The 22,413-nt window shown below is 35.1% G+C and overlaps 1 protein-coding gene across 1 annotated transcript in view; it reads right to left on the bottom strand.

Annotated features, from left to right (window-relative positions):
* ITGB8 (integrin subunit beta 8) overlaps positions 1 to 22,413 on the bottom strand; it is a 95,045-nt gene that overhangs the window by 42,386 nt on the left and 30,246 nt on the right. The window contains exons 2-3 of the mRNA XM_043462802.1: positions 19,168 to 19,253; positions 6,071 to 6,242 (exon numbers count right to left, since the gene is read on the bottom strand). Of these exons, the coding sequence (XP_043318737.1) occupies positions 6,071 to 6,242; positions 19,168 to 19,253 (258 nt within the window). The remainder of the gene's footprint in view (positions 1 to 6,070; positions 6,243 to 19,167; positions 19,254 to 22,413) is intronic.

Raw genomic sequence — 22,413 nt, 5'->3', positions numbered from 1 at the left:
ACCACAATATTTGGCATCTAGTAAATTCCCAGATGGCATTAGTGATAAAGAACCCGCCTGCCAATGCAGGAGACATAAGAGACACCGGTTTGATCCATGGGTCTGGAAGATCCGCTGAAGGAGGGCATCGCAACCCAGTCCAGTATTCTTGCCTGGAGAACCCCATGGACAGAGGAGCCTCGAGGGTTGCAGTCCACAGGGTTGCAAAAAGTCAGACACGACTGAAGTGACTTACCACGCATACACAAATTATATATAGACACTAGTAATTATTACCATTATTGTTACTACTAGATTCTAAGCAACATTAGGATAAGAACTATTCATCTCTGAAGCCTCTGATTTGGTACATGCATAGCCACTCATAAATGTTCTTTAAACTATAATTGAAGAATATTTTCATACAGCATTTCAAAAGGCCCACATATATACCATAGTAAGAAGCTGATATTTATAATTTCTTTTTTTCTTTTTTTTAAAATTTTGATAGTTATAATTTCTTTTGCATAGTTCAGGAGATCTTAAATATTAATAGTTTCTCTCTATAAGATGAAAAGAGTATCATCTGGCCCTCAAATATTTATGTCACCACTTACATTAGCTGCAGGAAAGCTTCACCTTCATAATTTGAGATTTTAAAGGCTCTAATCCTATTCCCTTGATTAACTTCAAAGGCAAAAAAAAAAAAAAGTTTGTGATATAGAATAAGAAAGAGGATTTGGAGGAAAGTTGAGACCTACTTACAGCTATTGCCAATATTGGTTTGAATAGACCAAAGAACTAAAGTTGTTAGAATGAGTTTTAAATCACTCAACTAATGGTGTGAGCATCTCTGAAGAACTAGTTGCAACAAACATGTCTGGACACTAAGAAAAGATAACTAAAAAATATTCTGCATAAGATGAAACTAACAAGTCATAAGAAAATATGGAGACATGTAGCAGGAAGAAAGAGCTGCCAATTTCTATTCATTGTCTTTGGGCAGGGGAAGGAGAAGGTCCAAGAATGAGACAGGTTTGAAACAGCAAGGTACAGACTCCAGCACATTTCTGGATTTCTGTAGGGGTAAAATAAGGGATATGGGCCAGGTGTTGAGCAAAAGTGCATGATTCTGTATGTTTTTTCTTAAGTTTTGAATTCAAGAATACCTGAAGAGTCTTTACATTTTAAATTAAGCTACATTAAATCAGTTTTTTCTTTACATTATTAAAATGAATCAAGTTTGAAACATTTTCTTCAGTTAGTGAAGTATAAATTATACTAATCCCTGTCATATATTACTTCTGAAGCAGAAACCGAGAATTTTCTTCTCTTCCCTACCCTCCTAAAGATTTCATCTCATTTCACTCTTCTTAGGGAATATCAACTAGGATCAGTGGCCTATTTCTGTTATTATTTCTCCATAAGATTGATAGGTAAAAATAAGAAAAAGAGGTATAGTTTAAGAAATAGAAAGTAAAAGGAAGGGTCTTTTAAAAATCTCATTTAAAATATTTGATTGCGTGTATTTTGTACATATTCTTAATATTCTTTTAAAAGCTTAGTCAGTATATGATATAATAGAAATATCCATAAAAGCTTTTAAAAATTCTTAATAGAAGGTCATGCGTTTTTATCAGACAAAAATAAAGTGATTATCTGTAAATAAATCTAACAAATAAATATCAGTATCAGGGAATAAACATATTTTACACATAGGATGCATTGTAACAGACCCTCAACTCTTGTCTCTGTGTTCGAGTGTAAAGGAGTTTTACATCATAAGGAATGAGGTTTATGTATATATATATATATGGAATCGGTAAAATTCCAGATACAGCTTTATATATTATGCCCCAAAGCTGGCATGTCTTTGATGCCACAGTGCATTTTTGGATGAATTTATTAAACCTATTTTAATAATTATTTGCTATATATGCAGATTATAAAAATACAGTTTTTCATAGCTATAGGAAGGATAACTTATACACACTAGACAATTATAGTATTTTCATACACAAATTCATCAGTATTGGCTAAAATCAAGCCCCATAATGATTTCACCAATCTCTGGGGACAGAACCTCTGCATTCTCTCTCAAGTCTGGCCATTTTTCTCCTGCATTGTTACCACCACTGCCATTGCTTATCTACAGCACTGAAACAATTTCTCAAGTTTTGAACTATCATTTTATAGTTTCAGGAGGATTCAACCACCATTATGTCTACAAAAGAGAACAAACTAAATTCATAAAAGTGTATAAATTTAACTGTAACATACAAGTAGAAAAAATGCACCTTGTAATTTTCAAACCTTAAGTATTTAAAAAAGAGCAAGACATTTTAAAAGGCTATTAGCCATATTTTTAGAGGCAAATAATATATGATAAGCCTCATCTGTAAGCTGTTGAAAATTAACATTCGGTGAGAAAAATAAGCAAATTTGTATGAATGGGGCAAATCACACACAAAATAGAGAGGTAAAGATAGTTAATAAACTTAAGGAAAAGGTTCAAGCTTTCTAGTACTAGGAACAAAACAAAAGAAAATGGCTAATAGACTAGTTATACTTAACAAACTGAAGAGATTAAAAAGAATGAGAAATAGGCGAAGTTGATTCCGGAAAGCTTAACTGGATATGAATTTTTCTTGTGAATAATCTAATAATATATATAACCTAGTAAATCTATGACTAGAAATGTATCCTAAATAAGTAGGTTGTTATATATACATGGAGAGACAGACAAATATAGATACATACGTGTATAATGAGTATCATTGAATATTTGTTTCAACAAAGTGCATTCAGGTTTCATTGGGATTGTCTTACATTTATTGATTGACTTAGATTTTGTTATATTACTGGAATATATATATATGTATAGAACTGTAATTGTTATAATATTATTTTCCTTTTCAGGAACATAGAATTCTTCTGCATTTATTCATACTGGCTTTTAGGTAGCACAATGGACTCTACATATTTTTTAGAAAGTTTATTGCCAGACAGTTTACATTTTAGGTTGCTGCTTTGAAATGCTCTCTTTTAGATTACATTTAATACTACATAGAAGACAATTTTATAAAACCTAAAAAAAAATATAAAAAAATAAAATAGAAATATTGAAGAACAAGTAACCAGTAAAAAAAAAAAAATACTACATAGGAAATTCATTGATTTTTGAATATTTAAAAATTTTCCTTTCACAGCCTTTTAACTATAGTATTAGTTTTGTTTGATTTGCTTGGATTTCTGTGTAGACATATAAAATTAATTTCGCTTTATCTTTTCAATATGTTTATCACTTGTATTTGGTTTTCTTGTCTGATTGCTTTTATATAAAACTTTCAGAAGGATTTTAATATGTATTAACAAAGTATTCTTCAATTTCGTTTGGGCAGGAATGGACACTAAGTTTAATTGTATGATTTCTGGCATCTTGAGATAACAATATATATTTTTCTTCTTTTGGCAAACTAAGATAATAAAAAATGCATTGATTTTAGGATAAGCAACTGCTGTAGGTTAAATCTACTTGTATGGTGACATTGTTCTTATTATAATATGAAGTTTAATTTGATTCTTTAAAAGGTTATTAGGGATTTGATCCTAAAGTTATGATAACTTGTAAAAATTGAGTAGCTTCTATGCCTTCTCAAAAAACCATGGGAGAATTTATGTAGCCTAGGGATAATGTGTTCCTTGAATGTTTAGGTGAACATTAAAGTGTATTTCCCATGAAAATATTTATACCTAATGTTTTTAGGGAGAGTTTCTTTTAGAATTTTCTTAACTTCTTGTATCTTTATTAGATTTCTTAGGGTTCTACTTCTTCTTGAGTCAATTTTAGTCATCTATATTCTCCTAGGAAATTATTTTTATCATAATTTATATATTTTACCATTTTTAATATTTTGAAGTTTTTCCCCCAATTTTTTTTCTCTGGTCATAGTCTGTATAATTAGGTCATTTGCTTTGGGTCTTCTTTTTCTAATTGGCTTTGCCAACAATTTAGCTATTAGATTTATACATTCATTTCCTTTTTAATTTCTATTTCTTATTTCATTTTGTTTTTTTCTTAACTAATTAATTTCTTCCTCTTGTTTTCCTTACAGTTACTTTGTTTTTGTTGTTCCTATATCTTTATCTGTATGCTTCATTCTTTTTCAATGATAAGAGCATTTAAAGTTCTGAGTTTTCCTGAGAGCAACTTTGAACATATCCCATTATGTTCTGATGTGTGCTGTTGTTATTATCATTATTATTAAATTAAATTGTCTATGACTAGAATTTTTATTTATTCTTGGAGATAGAATTTATTTAGGAGAAGCTTTCCTTGGTTTCTCTATTATTTAATATTTGTTAATCATCTTATATTGGTTTCAAATTTTATTGCAAGGTGTTCAGAGATGTTGGTCTATAAAAACAGTTTCACTTTTTAGAGTTCAGTTTTTTTTTTATAAAATAAAATTAATTTCTGAAACTGTTTCATGAACTCAGAAAACATTATTTTATATATCAAGGACTATGGACTGAGTTTTGTCCCCTCCCCCAATTTATATAATTAAAGCCCTAACTCACAATATGGTAATGTTTGGAGATGGAGCCTTTGGGAGTTGATTAAGTTCAGATGATGTTCTGAGGGTCGGGTCCTCGTGAGGGAATCATTGCACTGATATGTAGATACAACAGGGAGCTCCTTTTCTATCTGTCACTGTCTCTCCCTTCAGAAACTGAATCTGGCAGTGCCTTGATGGCAGACTTTCTAGGTCCTAGAACTGTGAGAAAATAGATTTCTATTGTTTAAGCTCCTTACTATATGGTATTTCGTTATGGCAGCAATAGAAGGTGGCAAGTGTCATAATACCAACCTAGTTACTTTCATTTTTGTGTATCCCTTTGCAGCTGACATTCATTTATGTCCATACTAGTCTGTATAATTGTTTGATATGGTGACGTGCACAGTTTTAATTTGAAGCTGAGAGTATGCCTAGGGCCAAGAAAGAAATGGACTTTGTTATTCTGGTAATCAAAGATTAGAGAAAAATAGCTTGGAATTGGCAGGGCATTTGTCGATAATGGTTATTCAAAAATTTAGTAACAGGACAAGGCCAGCCAAAATGAAATAATGAAGGCTTGAAGGCAACTGCATACCACTTAAAACTAAATGTATCTAATTTAGTGATGCATATCTTTGTACTTGAACTTATCTTGCCATATGCAGTTTGTTCGTTGAGATTCTCTGGCACTAAAGAAAATGAATAATTTCCAGTGGCCTACTACATATGCCAAACTGTGGAATACAAATGTATGGGAGGAAAAGTATAAGAGAAGTATAGGAGGAAGAGTGTGCATTACTCTCAGGGACTAAAGCAGCTCAAGTTAATTATGATAATTATGAATTATAGTTTTGTTTTTAAAAGCTTATCACAAAGGCTCTAAGACAAATTCACATCTCTTACCAACTAATCAACTAACAAATTCAGCAAACACTTATGGAATGCTTACTACATGCCAGCACCCTGATAGGCATTGGAAAAACAGAATGGAATAAAACATGTTCTTCTTCTTATACAGAGCTGGCAGTGTCCTAGGAACACAATTATAGTATAATGTGATCAAGACTGGAAACACATAATTATAATATAGCGTGGTCAGGTTTGCAGAGAATGTCCGAGGACACACAGCTAGCTAGCTGTAGGCACAAGAAAGCCTAGAATTCTGATTTCTTGACTCTGAGCCCATTGTTATTTATACAGCAACAATACTGCCTGTCATAAAATGTTAAATATGAACAAATAAGGCTGGAAAGGGGCTTCACAGGTGACTCAGTGGTAAAGAATCTGCCTGCCAATGCATGAGACATAGGAGATATGAGTTTGATCCCTTGGTCAGGAAGATCCTTTGGTGAAGGAAATGGCAACCCACTCCAGTATTCTTGCCTGGGAAATCCCATGGGCAGAGGAGCCTGGTGGGCTACAGTCCATGGGGTTGCAAAGACTCAGACAGGACTGAGCACACGTACAGCAACAAAGGCTAGATATAATTCTAACTTAAGAATAAACACTGATTTATTTGGAAATAACCATACCTTGATGCAGCTGGATCAGCACTTCTCCTGGTGTCACCTGGGTATTAATTTCATTTTCACTTGGTTTTACATGCACAGAAGGGTATTCTATTAAATCAATGGAGCAGCCTTTGTGTATTAAATTGGAAACAATGTCACAACGTTCATTCTTTGATCCACCTGAAATGAAGTCCTGTTTAAAAGAAAGAAAATCACTGATGTTTTAGTGCATATCATCCCAATTATAACCAAAGAAAACCACATAATGCGTACTACCAAGGAAATATCTTCCAGTATTATACAAATTATATGACTATTAAGAATAGCTGCATGTTTCCAATAAGAATACTGGCAAATCTGACTTAAATAAGTCTAATTTCTGAATCTTATTTTGAAAGAAAAAATGAATATTAAAAAGGAGATTTAAACCAAGTACTTTAAATATCATTAACTGATTACTGTAAAATTATACCAATTTAATTCTTTCTAAATATTTTACTTTGGAAATACTGCTCCAAGAGAAAATTTAGGCAAAACAGACCATTCATTGTGGTTCTGCATGTAAGCTTTAATTCTCAAAGAACCCAACTGGTATGTTTACTATATTCTATTATGTTTGGAATGTGGGAGCAAGTCCTCAGAAATCACGAGACTAATTAGGTACCAAAATTCATAAAATAATGAACTGGAAATCTATATTTCTTTGGCTAAAAATTCCCTCACTTCTCATACACATAATAGCATGTAAGTAATTCAGTAAACCAAGGAAGATGGTACAGTGAGTCTGGGAGATATAAAACTGCAGCTCAGATTCTCATGATTTTGCACCTGAATCTTGCACTTTCATTATAATTTAGCATTGGTTAGTTCATGCTAATTCCATAGCCATCCAGTAAACTTGGAATTAGTTGAGCAGGCTTAACATTTATCTTGACTGAGAAAAATTTAATATTTTTATTTTTCATGTAACCAGTTTTTCTCCCTAAGACCAGGAAATGTATTGAAAAGTATAGAAATATAGTTTACTATATATAATGTTGGCTTGAATTATTTGGGATATTTGCTTATGTATTAGCTGAATATTTGCTTAGTGATCTTCCTGGAAGTGGTTATTTTGATCTGGCATTCAGTCATTCCTTCTCTAGTTCAACTGATTAAAAAATTGCATTTCCAACCAATTATTAATTTAATCAAAAGAGTATTGATTGAATACTAACTCAGGGACAGTAGTTTTGTTAAGTACTGAGGATGCAGAACAGAACAAGACGGAGAGAGTCCCTGTTTAAGTCAGCAGACCATCAGAGAATTCAGCCATTAAGTGAGTTAATGTAATTATCATAGGCATTAAATTTAGAGGAAGCAAAGAATGTCATAGTGTTATGGAGAAAGGAGATTATCAAGTTTAATATTACTTGAATGTGAGATCACTAATTATGAGTTCAAAAATCCCTAGCACTGATGAAGAATTAGATGGAATGGAGGTAGGCAGTATAAAAACATTCATATAAGGGTTTTTTTTTTTTTTTAGTTGCTAATTAGAGGCTAATTACTTCACAGTATTGCAGTGGGTTTTGTCATACATTGACATGAATCAGCCATGGAGTTACATGTATTCCCCATCCCGATCCCCCCTCCCACCTCCCTCTCCACCCGATTCCTCTGGGTCTTCCCAGTGCACCAGGCCCGAGCACTTGTCTCATGCATCCAACCTGGGCTGGTGATCTGTTTCACTTTAGATAATATACATGCTGGTCTCTCGAAACATCCCACCCTCGCCTTCTCCCACAGAGTCCAAAAGTCTGTTCTGTACATCTGTGTCTCTTTTCCTGTTTTGCATATAGGGTTATCGTTACCATCTTTCTAAATTCCATATATATGTGTTAGTATGCTGTAATGTTCTTTATCTTTCTGGCTTACTTCACTCTGTATAATGGGCTCCAGTTTCATCCATCTCATTAGAACTGATTCAAATGAATTCTTTTTAATGGTTGAGTAATATTCCATGGTGTATATGTACCACAGCTTCCTTATCCATTTGTCTGCTGATGGGCATCTAGGTTGCTTCCATGTCCTGGCTATTATAAACAGTGCTGCAATGAACATTGGGGTGCACGTGTCTCTTTCAGATCTGGTTCCTCAGTGTGTATGCCCAGAAGTGGGATTGCTGGGTCATATGGCAGTTCTATTTCCGGTTTTTTAAGAAATCTCCACACTGTTTTCCATAGCGGCTGTACTAGTTTGCATTCCCACCAACAGTGTAAGAGGCTTCCCTTTTCTCCACACCCTCTCCAGCATTTATTGCTTGTAGACTTTTGGATAGCAGCCATCCTGACTGACGTGTAATGGTACTTCATTGTGGTTTTGATTTGCATTTCTCTGATAATAAGGGTTTTAATTTAATTCTTCTCTCAATTGAGAACAACGGTTGGAAAACTAGAGACAGTGAGACAAACACAACCATAGCTGGTTGATGTATGGCTTGAGTGTTAAAAAATACTTTTTACATTTTTAAAATTCTGTAAAACAATAAAAAAGAAGAAGGATGCACAACAGAGACAGTATGTGGCACAAAAATGTTTAGTATGTTACCTTTCACAGTCCTGATCCTGAATTAGAGTGTGTTGCACAGTTATAAATATAACTAAAAGACAAGAAAGAATATGTTCTTTTCAGTCAAGATCTCCAGGTGTCATTGGTGAATGACTTCAAGGGAATAAAAAAAATTGCCTTGCTAATGGCCACAAACCTAGATTTTAGCCTGGAATTTAAAATGTTTAAAGACTTATTTTCTCATTTCCAAATTTATCCTATCTGTTGATAAACCTTAGGGGTACAAAATGTAAGATTTAGTTCTTAAATAACTTGGAACTACTCAAAGAAAAGTGGCACATACTGCTAGATTTATGGGGCTAGATGAGGGGACCTCATCTGTCCTTAGAGCCTGGGGAATACTGAGGGCATATAGGGCTTGGTACATGTATGCTCATTCATGCCTCCCATGACAGGCCACAGACCAAAGGCCACATGTGTTTTACAAAAGTAAAAACTGCAGGACTTCAAATTAAGAAAGTAAATAAGGTACAAATAACTCATATTTTTCTTTTCGGCCAGAATTTTGTGATTTTTATATATAGAATGAAAAAGAAGCGAGTGTGGCTAATTCATTGCAACTATACATCAAGCTATATCATTTGACCTTTAAATGTCAAATCATTTTGCTGAAATAGGCAAAAAAGTCTCAATTGTTTTGCAGTGTCTGAATCAGCATGGCTGTTTTTACTTTACTATAAAAACTAAGTTAGAAGTACGTTGCCAATTTGACAGTTAGATTTGAAAAGGGAAGAAAAGATCGTGGCATCAAAACAAAGAATGGAATGTTGCCCCTACCCACTGTGGCCTACTTTCCACTTTGTATAAAAGAAAAGAATTTGAAACCACACCCTTTTAACTTTTGGTGTTTTGAGTCATTTTAATGTCTTCTAATTCTTATATTTTACTTTTTTTTACAAGAAATACTCAAGCAAAATCATCCTCCCAACTGTCTGTATCTAAAACCTACTGGAGGATGAAACACCCAGATTGAAGTTATTCCCCTAGTTGACTTTTCATCAGTTGTTACTTTCATCCCTTTAATGTAATAATCTGGAGATATAAATAGGAAAAGGTTTTTCTTGTACTCATTTCTGAGTCTTTTCTATGCTCCAAGCATGGCAATCTGAATAGAAATGAAAAGATTCTATCATTTTCCGTTTTAACAGTGAAAGCTTTTTGTATTGGGTTGGCCAGAAAGTTTGTTTGAGTTTGTCAGTAAGCTGACATGAAAAGCCCAAATGAACTTTTTGGCCAGCCCAATATTATATTTCAGTTTAATTATGTTCCAAGGGCTGATTTGAAAACTTCTGGCTATGCAATCACAACCTGTGTCTGACACTCAGGCAGAAGAGGAAGAGAAGCCTTTAAAACTTTCATATGTTTGTCTCTTTTTCCCCACATAGATATTTCAAGTTTTTCATATATGTTAAAAGGAATATGAAACATTGAACTAGATAATATTAATATACTCTTGTCTGTCCTAAGTTATTTCCCAGTTACTTTTATGTAACATGGAGAGAAAGAGAAGTCAAAATATATAAAATCACAGATTAACATGCTACACAAGAATGCAGACAAACTGATTATACTCTGTGTAAATTTTCTAGTGAACTTTTACTTTTGTCCAGCTTTGAGAATTATAAAAACCAGGCTTAAGTTATTTTTGCTTATCTTTTCTGTCATGAGCAGAGAAAAAAGTGAATCTTCCTTTCTTGTCTCTCTACCCTTGCTGGCTAAGAAATAAAATCATCAGTTGCATATGTGCCTAAATGGTGGGTGATCTTTCAAAAATAACCACAGCATTTTTCCTGTCAATGATATCAGGTCAGCATGTGGGGAGTGGATAGCTCCTTCTGTTAATGATATGGCCAGTGACTTTTTTTAAAATTAATTAATTTATTTATTGAAGGATAATTGCTTTACAGACTTCTGTTGTTTTCTGTCAAACCTCAACATGAATCAGCCATAGGCATACATACATCCCCTCCCTTTTGAACCTCCCTTCCAGCTCCCTCCCCATCCCACCTCTCTAGGTTAATACAGAGTCCCTGTTTGAGTTTCCCAAGCCACACAGCAAATTCCTGTTGGCTATCTATTTTACATATGGTGATGTAAGTTTCCATGTTACTCTTTCCTTACACACGTCTCCCCCTCTCCTCCCCTCTCCCCATGTCCAAAAGTCTATTCTCTATGTCTGTTTCTCCATCGCTGCCCTGTAAATAAATTCTTCAGTACCATTTTTCTAGATTCCATATATATCCTTTATAATACAAAATTTACCTTTCTCTTTCTGACTTACTTCACTCTGCATAATAGGTTCTAGGTTCATCCACCTCATCAGAACTGACTCAAATGCATTCTTTTTATGGCCGAGTAATATTCCATTGTGTATGTGGACCACAACTTCTTTATCCATTCATCTAGGTTGCTTCTATGTTCTAGTTATTGTAAGTAGTGCTGCAGTGAACAATGGGATACATGTGTCTTTCACAATTTTGGTTTCCTCAGGGTATATGCCTAGGAATGGGATTGCTGGGTCATATGGTGGCTTATTCCTAGTTTTTTAAGGAATCTCCATACCATCTTCCATACTGGCTGTACCAGTTTACATTCCCACCAAAAGTGCAAGAGGGTTCCCTTTTCTCGACACCCTCTCCAGCATTTATTGTTTGTAGACTTTTTTATGATGGCTATTCTGACTGGTGTGAGGTGATGTCTCATTGTGGTTTTGATTTGCATTTCTAATAATGAGCAGTGTTGAACATCTTTTCATGTGTTTGTTAGACATCTGTATGTCTTCTTTGGAGAAATGTCTTTTTGGGTCTTTTTCCCACTTTTTGATTGGGTTGTTTGTTTTTCTGGTATTGAGTTCTATAAGCTGCTTGTATATTTTGGAAATTAATCCTTTGTCAGTTGTTTCATTGCTGTTATTTTCTCCCATTCTGAGGGTTGTCTTTTTACCTTGCTTATAGTTTCCTTTGCTGTGTAAAAGGTTTTACGTTTAATCAGGTCCCACTTGTTTACTTTGGTTTTTATTTCTGTTATTCTAGGAGGTGGGTCATAGAGGATCTTGCTTTGATTTATGTCATCGCGTGTTCTGCCTATTTTTCCTCTAAGAGTTTTATAGTTTCTCATCTTATGTTTAGTTCTTTAATCCATTTTATCTTTGTGTATGGTGTTAGGAAGTGTTCTAATTTCATTCTTTTACATGTAGCTGTCCAGTTTTCCCAGCACCACTTATGGAAGAGGCTGTCTTTGCCCCATTGTATATTCTTGCCTCCTTTGTCAAAAATAAGGTATCCATAAGTGCATGGATTTATTTCTTGGGCATTCTATCTTGTTCCATTGGTCTATATTTCTGTTTTTGTGCTAGTACCATACTGTCTTGATGACTGTAGCTGTGTAGTATAATCTGAAGTCGGGAAGGTTGAAGTCAGCTCCATTCTTCTTTCTCAAGACTGCTTTGGCTATCTGGGGTCTTTTGTGTTTCCATCTGAATTGTGAAATTTTTTGTTCTAGTTCTGTGAAAAGTGCCATTGGTAATTTGATAGGAATCGCACTGAATCTGTAGACTGCATTTGGCAATATAGTCATTTTTACAAAATTGATTCTTCCTAGCCAGGAACATGGAATATCTCTCCATGTGTTTATGTCATCTTTGATTTCTTTCATTAGTGTCTAATAATTTTCTGTGTACAGTTCTCTTGTCTTCTTAGGTAGGTTTTTTTCCTAGATATATAATTCTTTTTGTTGCAATGGTAAAAGGGATTGATTCCCTAATTGCTATTTCTGATTTTACATTGCTAGTATATAGAAATGCAAGTGATTTCTGTGTATTGATTTTGTATTCTGCAGCTTTGCTAAATTCACTGATTAGCTCTAGTAATTTTCTGATACTATCTTTAGAGTTTTCTATGTAAGGTATCATGTCATCTGCAAACAGTGAGAGCTTTACTTCTTCTTTTCTGATCTGGATTCCTTTTATTTATTTTTCTTCTCTGATTGCTGAAGCTCGACTTCCAGAGCAGTGTTGAGTAAAAGTGGACACTCTTGTCTTGTTCCTGATCTTAGGGGGAATGCCTTCAGTTTTCCACCATTGAGAATAATGTTTGCTGTAGGCTTATCATATATGGCCTTTACTATGTCAAGGTATGTTCCTTCTATGCCCGTTTTTTAAAGAGTTTTAATGATAAATAAGTGCTGAATTTTGTCAAAGGCTTTTTCTGCATCTATTGAGATGATCATATGGTTTTTATCTTTCAATTTGTTAATATGGTGTATCACATTGATTGATTTTAATATATTGAAGAATCCTTGCATTCCTGGAATAAACCCAAATTGATCACGGTGTATGAGCTTTTTGATGAAGCTGAATTCTGCTTGCTAAGATTTTGTTGAGGATTTTTGAATCTATGTTCATCAGTGATATTGACCTGTAGTTTTCTTTTTTTGTGTTGTCTTTGTCTGGTTTTAGGATCAGGGTGATGGTGGCCTCATAGAATGAGTTTGGAAGTATTCCTTCCTCTGCAGTTTTTTGAAAGAGTTTTAGAAGGATAGGCATTAGCACTCTCTAATTGTTTGATAGCATTCTCCTGTAAAGCCATCTGGTCCTGGGCTTTTGTTTTTTGGGAGATTTTTGATCACAGCTTCAATTTCAGTGCTTGTAATTGGTTTGTTCATAATTTCTCTTTCCTCCTGGTTTAGTCTTGGAAGATTGAACTTTTCTAAGTATCTGTCCATTTCTTCCAGGTTATCCATTTTATTGCCCTATAGTTGTTCATAATAGCCTCTTATATTCCTTTGTATATCTGCATTGTCTGTTGTAACCCCTCCTTTTTTATTTCTAACTTTGTTGATTTGATTCCTCTCTCTTTTTATCTTGATGAGTCTGGCTCAAGGTTTGTCAATTTTGTTTATCTTCTCAAAGAACCCGCTTTTAGTTTTATTAATCTTTACCATTGTTTCTTTCATTTTGTTTTCATTTATTTCTGCTCGGATTTTATGATTTCTTTCCTTCTACTAATTTTGCAGGGTTTTTGTTCTTCTTTTTTCAATTGTTTTAGGTGTAAAGTTAGGTTGTCTATTCCATGTTTTTCTTGTTTCTTGAAGTAGGATTGTATTGCTATAAACTTCCCTTTTAGAACTGCTTTTGCTGCATCCCATAGGTTTTGAGTTGTGTTTTCATTGTCATTTGTTTCTAGAAATTTTTTTTATTTCCCTTTTGCTTTCTTCAGTAACCTATTGGTTATTTAGAAATGTGTTGTTTAATCACCATGTGTTTGTGTTTCTTACAGACTTATCTTATAATTGATATCTAGTCTCACAGTGTTGTGGTCAGAGAAGTTGCTTGATATGATTTCAGTTTTCTTAAATTTACTGAGGTTTGATTTCTGACCCAAGATGTGGCCTATCCTGGAGAATGTTCCATGTGTACTTGAGAAGAAGTGTATTCTTTTGCATTTGGATGGAATGTCCTGAAGATGTCAGTAAGAGCCATCTCATCTAATGTATCATTTAAGACTTGGGTTCCTTTATTAGTTTTCTGTTTTGATGATATGTCCACTGGTGTGAGTGAGGTGTTAAAGTCTACCTTTATTATGTTACTGTCATTTTCTTCTTTTATGTCTGTTAGTGTTTGTCTTATGTATTGAGGTGCTTCTATTTTTGGTGCATAGGTATTTACAATTGTTATGTCTTCCTCTTGGATTGATCCGTTGATCATTATGTGGTGTCTTTCCTTATCTCTTGTAATCTTCTTTATTTTAAGGTGTATTTTGTCTGATAGGATTGCTACCCCAGCTTTCTTTTGCTTCCCATTTGCATGGAATATATTTTTCCATCCTCTCACTTTCAGTCTATATGTGTCTTGAGGTCTGAAGTGGGTTTCCTGTAGATGGCATATATATAGGTCTCATTTTTATAACCATACAGCCGTCTGTGTATTTTGGTTGGAGCATTTAATCCATTTACATTTAAGGTAATTATATATATATATATATATTCCTATTGCCATTTTCTTAATTGTTTGGGATTGGTTTTGTGGATCTTTTCTCTTCTGTTGTATTTCTTGACTGTATAAGTCCCTTTAACATTTGTTGTAAAGCTAGTTTGGTGGTACTGAATTCTCTTAACTTTTGTTTGTCTGAAAAGCTTTTTATTTCCCCATCAATTTTGAATGAGATCCTTGCCAGGTACAGTAATCTTGGTTGTAGATTTTTCCCTTTCAGTACTTTAAATATATCCTGTTGTTCCCTTCTGGCCTGCAGAGTTTCTGCTGAAAGATCAGCTGTTAAGCATATAATGTTTCCTTTGTATGTTACTTGTTGCTGTTCCCCTTGCTGCTTTTAATATTCTTTCTTTGTGTTTAGTCTTTGTTAGTTTGATTAATATGTGTCTTGGCATGTTTCTCCTTGGGTTTATCCTGTATGGGACTCTTTGTTCCTCTTGGATTTGATTGACTATTTCCTTCTCCATGTTGGGGAAATTTTTAACTATAATCTCTTCAAAAATTTTCTCATTCTCTTTCTTTTTCTCCTCTTCTTCTGGACCCCTATAATTCAAATGTTGGTGCGTTTGATATTGTCCCAGAGGTCTCTGAACCTGTCCTTAGTTCTTTTCATTCTTTTTACTTTATTATGCTCTTCAGAAGTTATTTCCACCATTTTATCTTCCAGCTCACTAATTCGTTCTTCTGCTTCAGACAGTCTGCTATTGATTCCTCCTAGAGTATCTTTAATTTCAGTAATTGTGTTGTTTGTCTCTATGTGTTTATTCTTTAATTCTTCTAGGTCTTTGTTAATTGAGTCTTGCATTTTCTTCATTTTGTTTTCAAGGTTTTGACCACCTTTACTCTCACTATTCTGAGTTCCTTTTCAGGCGGTTTGCCTGTTCCTCTTCATTTATTTGGATCTCTCTGTTTCTAGTTTGTTCCTTCAATTGTGTAGTATTTCTCTCCCTTTTCATTTTTTTTTTTTAACTAATTGTGTTTGAGGTCTCTTTTTTCCCAGGCTTCAAGGTTGAATTCTTTCTGCCTTTTGGTTTCTGTCCTCTTAAGGTTGGTCCAGTGGTTTGTGTGAGCTTCACACAGGGTGAGATTTGTGCTGAGTTTTGTTTGTTTTTCCTCTGATGGGCAAGGCTGAGTGAGGTGGTTCTCCTGTCTGCTGATGATTGGGTTTGTATTTTTGTTTTGTTTGTTGTTCAGATGAGGCATCCTGCACAGGCTGCTACTGGTGGTTGGGTGACACCCAGTCTTATATTTAAGTGGTTTCCTCTGTGTGAGTTCTCACTATTTCATACTCCCTAGAGTTAGTTCTCTGGTAGTCTAGGGTCTTGGAGTCAGTGCTCCCACTTCAAAGGCTCAGGGCTTGATTTCTGGTCAGGAACTAAGATTCCACAAGTGGTTCGTTATGGCATTAAGTGAGATTAAAACAAATACCCAAAACTGAAAAACCAAAGTTGAACCCCAGATAAATTGCAGTTACAAAATCAGGCAAATAAAAATTAAAATAATGGAATATACACACATATATATACACCCATAAGCAAAGTAAAAACCGTTCAACAAAATAAAGTACAGTAGATTGATTCAGTAAACATAGGAAATAAAAAATTATATTTTCCAGTTAAGAACAAAACTAAAGCACAAACTGGAAAATAAAATTAAAGCAAGGTGCCAAGTGGGAAATAAAGCAATGAAAACAAAACTAACAAATAAGTTGAGAGGAAGGAAAGAAAGAAAAGAAAGAATAGATATGCAAAGTTAAATAGAGGTGGATGAAGATTTATATATATCAAAGGTTAACGGCAAGGGGAAAAGTACAGTAGGAAAGGCAAATAAAGGAATAAGTGTAGAAAAAATATAATAGGTTTAAAGAAATTAAAATTATAAAAAGGAGAAAAGGAAAAAAAAGGAAGAAGAAAGAAAAAAAAAGGAAAACTGCATAGAACTGCAAAAGCCCAGTGTAGAGGCTGAGATTTATGACAACAATAAAAAGTGTGACTGAATATACACATGTGACTGAATATACACACTTGTGACTGAATATACACACATAAGCAAAATCAAAACAGTCCAACAAAAATAAAGTACAATAGACTGACCCAGCAAACAAAGGAAACCAAATATTTTATCTTCCAGTGTGACTGAGTCTTAACACAGGTTGCTTCCTCTAACATGTTCTTAATTCAGGCAATTTTCTTAAGTCTGAATGAATTGCTTGAGTCTCACTGTAGCTCTTATAGTAACTTAAGCAATGCCTGTGTGCCAAATGCTTCCCACATACAGTTTCATTTAAACTCCATCACTTGTTATAGTTTCAATTATTATTTCCATTTTAGAATTAGGGAAAACTGAGGTTCACAGTGGGTAGGTTAACATGGCCAAGTATACATAGTTGGAAACTGATGGAACTGGGATTTGAATCCCAGTTGATCTCGTTTCAGAGCCTGGTTTTTCAACACAAATATTAGGCTACCTTGTACCACATAGAAGAATATTTTGGGACATGAACAGCCAAGTCATTTGTGGGTGTTTTCTGAGATCCCCTTCTGAAGATTGGACCAACAGCAAACACCTCTGGAAGCCACCCTACCTTTCCTTCTTGGCTTACCTCCTTCCAGTTGACCACCTATTCCTCCTCTGAATATACAAAATCCCTCCTCTGTGCCAGGACTAACATTGCTGCTCCCATAATTGTGACTCTTCCAATTTTTCGTGCCAGTAGAGGTGTGAAATGGAGAAGGGTGCTCTCTGGAAGCTGACTGATTCTGTATGGCTGGCATGTTGCACTTAGCTGACAACTGGGTTTCTGAGCCATGTTTTGAAAATTCTTCTAAACTATAAGCGCTAAAGTTCTAAGGAACTGAAGTTAAGTTGGCACAGTCTTCACAACTGCAATAATCTTTCTTTGTGTATACTCAGCATGTGCCTTGTACTCAGTCGTGTCAGATTCTTTGCGACCCCATCGACTGGAAGCTGCCAAGCTTCTCTGTCCATGGAATTCTCCAGGCACAGATACTGGAGTGGGTTGCCATTTCCTTCTCCAGGGCAATGATCTTCCTTAGTGCTGCAGTGAAAATCTAAAATGGAATGTTGGGTGAGGGTCAGGAAATATCAACATATCAATGAATATCAAGCATACCTGACAAGGAAAACCTACAAGTAAACTCCAAACTCTAGGCTGTAGAGATGAGGAAAGGGAGGCTCAGAGAAAAGAGTGAATTCTGTCTGGTCATTTGGATCATAGGAGGAATGAAATTGATCCTGGAAACTCTGGAATTGTCCTATTATTTTGCTTGGCTCCATGAGTTCTGGCAAAGCAGTGCCTAGTTTTGAGTTGCATCTGTTTTTCTGACTGATAAAGCCCATGGTACATCCAGGAAGCTTTCAGGCTGTCAGCAGGGGGACTGCTTACTTATAGACATGGTGCCTGTTCACGAGCCCTTCCCCTGCCTTTTTCCTGACTTGCTGCATAGAAGAAAGTATTGACCATCATCCTTTGCTACTTTTCATTTTTCTGTTTCCTCCTGGGGGATGCATAAGGGCAAGCAGTAACAGGAGAGATTGTAAAGATAGTGATAGGTACAGTTTTTTCAACTAAATCAAGAGGTTGCAAAAGCTAAAGATTTCTCTTCACGCCAAGCAAAAGGCCATTAAAAGTCTATTAGTTTCAATTTCCAGGAACTACATAAATAATTGTAAGCTACCTAGGAAATCTCATTAAAAACCCCAAATTAGCAGATGGCTTCCTCATTGAAACTTAATATATAAGGTAGTTTTGATTGAAAATTACCAACAAAAGAAATAACTGAAAACAACTTTAGAGCCCAACAAGGAAGGAAAACACTGTAATTGTTTTCCTAAAAAGTTTGCTATTGGGATATGTTTCTCTTTATTTGACTACAAAAATACTAATTCTGAAGAATAAACATTTTCTGATTATTCTGTATGTCACAGAATTTAAATGTACACAATATTGCATGAATAGGGTCACATGTCAAAGAAAAGCATCAAATTTTCCATAAGTAGTCAATGAATTGATGTTCAGTGTTATGAAAGGGAGCAAATCATTTATCTCCAAGTATTTCAAATAAAAACAAATGAGATGGAATAATAAATTAGCTTGCTTTTCTTTAATAAGCAAGCACAAAACAACGATCCAACTTGGATATATAACCTAATGCCCCAAGCTGCAGTAAGAATTTCACACAAAGCCTATTACCCATCAAAAGTTACTATCTGTGTTTGCCAATTCTCTCTATAGAACAGATGGAAAACATAAAATGGTTTGCACTTCATTTTAAAATTACCATAATTTTCCTAATAAAAAGGTTATACTTATAGTCAGCCAAACATGCTGTTTCCAAGCATAAAACCAAAGAACATTTTCCTGATGTTCAACAATATCTTTCTTTTTTCCTGATGCATCTTCAAGGCACAGAATATTAGGTCAATGAAATCATGCTAGCAAGGTCACTTTCAGGAAAAGACAAAGGATCCAAAAGGGAAAGAAAGGAAAAAGGCACACCTCTTGAGCACACCATCCACATTCCGGACCCAGCGCAAGGCACTTGGTGCAGGACACTGCATTCGAAGATGCACATCTATTGTCTTCTGTAATGGAGGATAAAATGAGGCATTATGGTTTACTCTCACGTTGGGAAGTATGTGCAATTCTAGACCAAAGTGTATTTTGAAAACTGAAATAAGCTTACCCATAGTTATAAATATGTGACAACAAAAATATATAAGTTCTTTGAGAAGAGTTAACCTGATCACTGCAATTAATATGTGCCATATTTTCTAGGTAGTTAATTATCTAGATTTATAAGATTAGGGAGAAGGAGGTGATAAAAATATGACTTTAATCAGTCTTGGGGGTTTGGTCTGAAATTCTGTTGCAATGGTAGAGGATCCTCCAGATTTTTTAGTGTGCTAAAGTTTCACCATAGTTCATATTATCTGAACCAATGAGGTGGTTTTGGATTTAGAATTCTTCCTATAAACATAATCATGTACAGACCTCGATCTCAACATGTAAATATGTGTTGAGTCATAGTGAATGAAGTTTCTGTGAAACAATCCTAATGGACATACAGAGTAGTTCACTTGGTAATCCTGATTGCATTAATATTGATTGTTTTGACTTGAAGGATATCAGAATCAGATAAAATGGCATGATTCATCATTTTAGAGGTAAAATGGCTAAAATGAATGAGTTGTTTTAGATAACCTAATTTAATTTCTGTGACTGAACCACTTTAATATCATGACCAATTCACTTTTGCATAGATACCCACACTTTTCTATTATGTGTTAATAACATAGTTGTACTGGGATACTGTTTACCTTTATCCTTCTAGCCACTAACTACTCAGATCACTAAAAAGAGGCTCATCACTATAAACTTAAATACCTAAAATATAATAAAGAGTGAGTCATAAATTATTTTATCATAAGGTTTTATTGAACAGTTACATGCTTCCTATATTTCATCCTTTACTATGAAATGTGGGAAATCACAGTATTCTACCCATTACTTCAGACACACAGTACATATCATAGATATCTTGGTTCTAAGTAATTTGCAATCCAGGTGGGGCTAAAACCATATAAGCAAACAATAAAATACAGAGTGATAGGCATAACAAGATATCACCAATGCACTATGGGAATATAGTGAGCAACATCTCACTCTGCTTAGAGGGTAGGGCAGGGGTCAGAGAAGAGGGAAAGTTTAAAGATGGCTCCCCAGAGGCAGTGATAGATAGCATGTCTCTTCGCCATCTCATTTTGTTTCTTCTCATTTGTGTTTATCTCTGTTTTAAACATGTAATAGGCATGAAAAAAGACTGTGTGTGCCCAGTCACACATGGAAGTGGACAGAACCTACAAAATCTCTAGCTGTTCCCATCTAATTGATTTCTTCTTTTCTTCTCTCTCAGTTTGCTCCAACATTCTGGAATCCTCTGACTTGGAGGTGGCATGGGATGGGCACTGGCAGTGGAGAGAGAGGAGCACAGGAGGGTAAACACAGCAGAGAGGTGCTAACCTGAGGGGGTAGTGCGCATTCTTTGCCAAATTTTCCCAGACATCCATGAGGTAAGCTAAAAACATTTTCCCCTAGCATCTCATTGTTCTATTATCCCTCTCTATGTCCCCTTCATCCTTTCTCCTTGACTTTACATCAGCTTTTAAAATACACTATCCAAAACATCTTCCCTGATTTAGATGCACTGGCCTAGAATTTTCTTTACTAATCTAGAATTCCAGGGACTAAAAAAATGACTAATATTTGGACTCTCTTTACTATGAGTGTGGTTTCCAACTATGAAGACTCCATAACCTAAAAACTTTCCATTTGGCTTATCCTCCAAAACTGTGAAGCCTGCTTATTTCCAAAGTATTTAGGAAAGGAGTGACCTTTTTAGTTTTGTCCCCAGAATGGAAGTCAGTTTAGGTTTATAAATCAAGCACATTTGCAGACCTAACTTGACCTTTACCAACTCTTAAGCTTGACCCTTAGAAGAAAAGCTTGATCCTTGGAAGAAAAGCTATGACCAACCTAAACAGCATATTAAAAAGCAGAGACATTCCTTTACCAACAAAGGTCTGTGTAGTCAAAGCTATGGTTTTTCCAGTAGTCATGTATGGATGAGAGAGTTGGACTATAAAGAAAGCTGAGCACTGAAAAACTGATGCTTTTGAACTGTGGTGTTGGAGAAGACTCTTGAGAGTCCCTTGGACTGCAAGGAGATCCAACCAGTCCATCCTAAAGGAAATCAGTCCTGAATATTCACTGGAAGGACTGATGTTGAAGCTGAAGCTCCAATACTTTGGCCACCTGATGTGAAGAACTGATTCATTGGAAAAGACCCTGATGGTGGAAAAGATTGAATGCAGGAGGAGAAGGGGATGACAGAGGATGAGATGGTTGGATGGCATCACTGACATGATGGACATGAGTTTGAGTAAGACTTGGGTGTTGGTGATGGACAGGGAAGCCTGGCGTGCTGCAGTCCATGGGGTCACAAAGAGTAGGACACGACTGAGCAACTGAACTGAAATGAAGCTTGACCCAACTGGAAGATGGAGTTAAGCCTATTTCAGATCAGATTTGACCATGCCTTTCATTGAATAGGTGAGACTTTTGCTCTGGCAGTGAAGACCGCAGTCTCCTGGAAGGGGAACTGCAGATTCTTTGACTCTGGTCTTTGTTTCTAATAGTTGTCTGACTCTGTCTTAAGTTAACCCAGTTCAAGTTCAAGTCAGGCTCCTACTTCTATAGCACATGTAGTAAACAATGAATTTATAAGCAAACATCTGTTGTCTCTGAATTTTGCTTTCTGACTGTTTTGTTTCAAAAGTTCTAATCCCAACTTCTGTTTTCAAACTTCGTCACCTAAGGATAATGACCAAGAGAGATAGAGACTTTGGTTCTTTTAATATTTCCTAGGTTCCAAGGCTAACATTTCTCAGAGTCTACTTAACTACAAGAAAAATGTTCCCATATATGGATATAAAGGAGGCGGGCCTTCTGGTACTGCAGAATTGGAGTAAGGCCATAAATTGAACTCCACGGGGATAGTGTCAAATACTACTGCTAGAGAGTGTCATGGTTAGACTTTAGAGAAGATGAGTCAGATACACTTTGGTAAGCATATTTTAAGGATTTCCTTTTCAATTTTAAAGTATGCAAGTAAGTTAATACCTACCATAAAAATATCACACTGGTCAGCAGTTGTTTGTACTGAATGGTCATGCTACTATGTGG

The sequence above is a fragment of the Cervus canadensis genome, chromosome 3 (genome assembly GCF_019320065.1).
Source record: "Cervus canadensis isolate Bull #8, Minnesota chromosome 3, ASM1932006v1, whole genome shotgun sequence".
Lineage (NCBI taxonomy): Eukaryota > Metazoa > Chordata > Mammalia > Artiodactyla > Cervidae > Cervus > Cervus canadensis.
The sequence above is the reverse complement of the archived record's forward strand: the minus strand, read 5'-3'. Positions and strand labels throughout refer to the sequence as shown.